This window comes from Ailuropoda melanoleuca, unplaced genomic scaffold (assembly GCF_002007445.2).
Source record: "Ailuropoda melanoleuca isolate Jingjing unplaced genomic scaffold, ASM200744v2 unplaced-scaffold7925, whole genome shotgun sequence".
Lineage (NCBI taxonomy): Eukaryota > Metazoa > Chordata > Mammalia > Carnivora > Ursidae > Ailuropoda > Ailuropoda melanoleuca.
In genome coordinates this window covers 1-4,556 of record NW_023253242.1, presented here as the reverse complement: position 1 = coordinate 4,556, position 4,556 = coordinate 1, and the positions used below count along the sequence as shown (strand labels likewise).

The following is a 4,556-nucleotide window of genomic DNA, read 5'->3' as shown; positions in this document are numbered from 1 at the left end:
GGTTTCCGGCAACAGTTTCCCGTAGGGCCACAGCGCCTGCGCGGCAGCCTCCCTCGCCCGGGGCGCGCAGTGCGCAGCGCGGTCACCTGTGCACTGCGGGCAGCAGGAGTCCTGGGTGCGCGAGGGATTCTGGCAGAGCAGTGGCGGGCACACCTCTGTCTCGCACAGCACCCGCCCGCTATGGCAGGTGCACTGCGTACAGGAGTCGATGTTCCACGTTTCTCCTTCCACAAAGTACTCTCCTCCAGGGGCGTGGCAAATGGAGGGGGTGCTGAGCTCTGGCTTTTGCACCACAAAGTCATCTGGGAAATGACAGAAAATGAAAACACAAGAAATTATTCAATTGCAGTCTCACCAACTCCTGAAGCACCTGGTGCTGTCTGCTCGAAGAGACAGAGAAGAAGTGGCTGCAGAAGAGCTCCCTCTACTCTTATCAAGACAACAGTGAGGAAATAGTCCGTGCACAGAAACAGAAGGCAAGAGCAGAAGAGCTGGTTTCAAGAAGGGAAGTTCAAGTGGTTCCAGTCTGTCAACAGTAATGACAGAATTCAATAAGGGAATTCAATTACCTCGAGAGGACTCCTCCTGTTGAGAAGAGAACAGGGCCTCTTAGGGCAGCTCTGAATGTGCGGAAGTGTCTAGAATAACAATCTCTCACTTACTGAATGCTTACTGTGGTCCACTTTCTATGCTAAGTGCTCTGTGTTATTTATCCCTTACACTGACCTTGTGAGGTAGGTCCTAGGATCCTGTTTTACATATGAAGAACAGAGGGCTCAGTATTAAGGGCAGACAAGGAATTTGAACCCAAGACTATGTTCGACTGGATCATGGCTATGCCTCCAGATTAAACACGACCTCCAACTGATCTGTGCCCCACCCACTTCATTATCTCTAGGATTCTGACAGAGGACATTGATACCTGGAAATGCATCCTGCTGTTGTGTGGACCACACCCCAGCCGAGACCAGCCACCAGCAAACTGAGTGGGAATGCTCTTTCAGGATCAACAGTCTGGAAACCCTCACCTGAGACTAAACATTTGCTTGGTGATGTCATCATCAGGAGAGGTCAATGCCCAGAGACCCACGATAACTATGATTTCTCTCCCCAGAGGAGAGGCGATGTTGGTGTCTCAGTGAGATGATAATGACAGAGAAGGAACTGAATGTTTAGCCTGTCTGCAGAGGTGCTGTGAGTTGCCCCGGAGCTGTGCCAGGGAAACGAGCAGTATGAGGACATTAACCACATTCGGGTAATCCAAACACAAGCATTTCAAGAAGGCGTTGACAGTGGTGACCCTGCTAAGAGGCAGTCTGGAGACACCGCGGCCAGCTCCTGCTTGGAGCCCCAGGACAGCTCCCCTGTCTGTGCAGGGGTGCTCACACCTGGAATCTCTGAGGAGCTCCCCTGCTGTGACTTCGCAAGTTGTGGTCAGCACAAGACGACCACTCTGATGACAGGCAGTCGGGTGGGCTGATTTCAGCTCACAAGGCAACTGTGCCTACAGCTTCGTCTCAAGGGAACGCAGAGAGACTGGCACTTTGACTGAGTGGACACATCACAGGGAAGAGACACTAGCCAGGGCTCGTGTGCATAAGCCATGAGCAAACTCTGCGATTCTGAGCAAAGGGGACAGGAGGAAATCAGAAGGAAAGTGAGCTGGCATGAGATGGTTTACAGAGGAGACAAAAACTGTTCGAAAGAGTGGCAATGAACTAATGTTGGAAAATCTCCCTTATTGCCTTTTCCTTTCAAAAAGGACTAAGAGCGGCTCCCCAATTCCTGCCCTTGTCCACGCTGACTCGGAGGGAAGTGGTCAGAAGAAAGCGGTGCGTGTTTTCGGGCGTCTTCTCTCGCTCACCTCTCTGCCATGCCCTGTGCCTCAGGGCAAACCCACGGGTGGCAGCAGGGTCAGAGACGAGAGACAAATGGAGAGAGAGGGAAAACACCTGAGAAACAGTATCATCTGGTGAATCTTCTATCAGGAGTTTAGAAGCTGCTCACCTATCCCAGAAAGGAAAACAGCAGATCCCTGAATGTAACAGCTCTGGGGTCTCTCATGAGAAGAATGTACGTGGTAATCCACTAAAGGTTTTTGGAAAAAATATATCTACATATCCATATATATGTGCATGTGTGTGTGTTTATACATGTATATCTAGATATTCACCACCCACAATAGTACGTCAATAATGCTGCGTGTGCTTATATGAGAATTTTCCCTATCTCTGTAACAGAGAAAACTCATTTTGGTTCCACTGACTTCCAGTTCTTAAATCCATCCTCTGTTCTTAGTAACGTCTCTGCATTTGAACCAGTCTGGCTGAGACTTCTTTGGTGAGTACAAGATTAGCAAAGACCCAGGTGCGGTCCACGCTCCATACACTCATGCCTAAAATTAAAGCATGGGGTCTTCATGGGAACAAATGATTTTTCCTTCCCCAAAGAATCAACGCAGAGCTGTTTCATTAAACTGCTCACTTATCTTTTGTGTCAATGGACACTAGTAGTTTTTCATATTTAACTAGCAAAACATGCGAAAAAGGAAGTTTTCAGTGTGGAACACATAGGACTGAACTATGGGGAAAACAAAACAAACATGATAATCTGGTCCCCTACAGGGGTATGGGGGCTGCCTGTCACTTTGATACCTTAGTTATCGAGGGGTGTAGACGCTCAGAGCTAACAGGGTCTTCAAGGGTCCCTCCCCACAGCCCGGCCACGGCAGGCAAGGCCACCTCCCCTCTCAGGCTGGGTCTGCCTTGCTGGAGAAAGACAGGTCTCAGGTTCCTGACGGCACCCACTGCATAGATTGGTTCGTCCACAGAGAGACGTGGGACAGACTGACCAGAGGAGAAGTAATTAGGACTCTGAAATCTGACAGCACATCCATTCCAACTTTAAAAGAGACCCGATGTGAGAATCAGGAGACTTCACTTCTCCCCGGCCTTCTGACATACCATTTGACTTTGGGTAAGAGAGCTGGTATTTCTGCATCTGTTTTTCAAATGAAAAACTGCTTAAGCACACTTTTCCCTAACTCAATGGCCCGCAGAGAGGAAGAAATCCTAAATGTAAGACTATGTTGAGCTCTTTGGATGAAAGGATAGATGAGGTTTATGATGGTAACAATTACAGTTATTGACAACCATAGCTCAGACCCCTTGAGTTATGTAATCTGGTCTGTTCTTCTAGCAACTTCTCTTGATTACCATCATTAGGATTTTAAATGTTTGGGATGTGTGGTCACTCTAAACATCTCCGTTTGGCAAGAGCACCACACATAGCCATTAATTTAAAAAGGGACAACAGCCACAGACTTTGATAAGTCTCTCCCTCTCAAATATTCCTTTACAAATAATACGCTTTTATGGAATAAAGTTAGCATTAATCCCTTCCAATTAACTAAAACACTCAAGCCTTAATACACTATCTGTAAAATGGAGAGCTGGAGTTTAAGTACATTAGGTCTGCAAACCTTTACAAAAATACAGTTCCAAGACCAGTACCATTGAGTACACCATCAAAAAACGAGGAGAGTCGTTTTACGGTTTGAGCATTTTCTCTGGTCTTTGGCAAATCACTGATAGCACCTGGCTGATTCTGTGGCCGTTGCTGACAAAAGCCACGGAGAGCTGAAACGTGCTGCAGGGGTCATCCCCTGCGTGTCCCCCAGAGTCACAGATGTGAGGAGGCCCTACAAGGCAGAAGTCATTTGCTTAGGGAGCGCACAAGATGGCAGCCAGCTTTTACCTGAACATGACGGGCAGCACTGTCCCGGATGAATGGTGGGGTTGCCACAGGCAGGCACCGGGCAGGTGATCAGAGCACACATTTCCCGTCCATTGTGACAGTAGCATTCCCGGCACCCATCATGCCAGCTTTCCTCATTTTTATGATGATGGCCATCCATGGACAGACATGTGCCTGACAGGACAGGTGGCCCGGCTGAAGCAGGGACCTCTGGACAGACAGAAGGCAGCCTGGTAAAGCAGCAGCTACTGCACAGATGAAACAGCCTGCAGTGTCCTCACAGGTAATGCTACCCAGCCACCAAAAATCAAGGGTACGAAGGACAGTTCCTGACACGGGAAAGGCTCACGGAAAGAATTTTTAAGTTAATAAGCTCTCAATTTTGAAAAAAGAAAAATAGGAAAAAACCTGCAAATATGTTTCTCTCCTCCTGACGGGATTATAGTTGATTTTTACCCCTTTCCCTCTACATCCTCACATTACATACAGTAAACAAGCACTGATTTCATAGTGAATGGTACGCATATGTTTCATATATGCAGAAGACTCTCTCTAGAAGTCACCCAATGGGGAAATCCTGGGCCTTCTGAAACTAATTCACGGATTTTTGTTCAGTGGAACAGTTAAAGCAGTGACTAGATTTTTGTTTACTCTGACCCCTTAAACACACTGTTATGGGTGATAAGCGCCTAACTTTGAAAAAACACACAACAAACTTGAGGGACTTTTTCTCTTGAATCTGTGGATCATGCTGACCGCTAAAGCATACCAGGTGTGGCGGGGGGGGGGGGGGGGGGGGG

At 47.8% G+C, this 4,556-nt stretch overlaps 1 protein-coding gene across 1 annotated transcript; it reads right to left on the bottom strand.

Annotated features, from left to right (window-relative positions):
- Nucleotides 1-10: 10 nt before the first annotated feature.
- On the bottom strand, nucleotides 11-3,998 carry LOC117800789 (cysteine-rich motor neuron 1 protein-like; the record flags this gene model as incomplete). The annotated part of the gene is made up of 2 exons (XM_034653350.1): nucleotides 3,757-3,998; nucleotides 11-302 (listed from the first exon to the last, which is right to left on the bottom strand). Coding segments are annotated over exons 1-2 (452 nt in total), but the record flags the coding sequence as incomplete, so codon positions are not given.
- Between the last annotated feature and the right edge of the window lie 558 nt (nucleotides 3,999-4,556).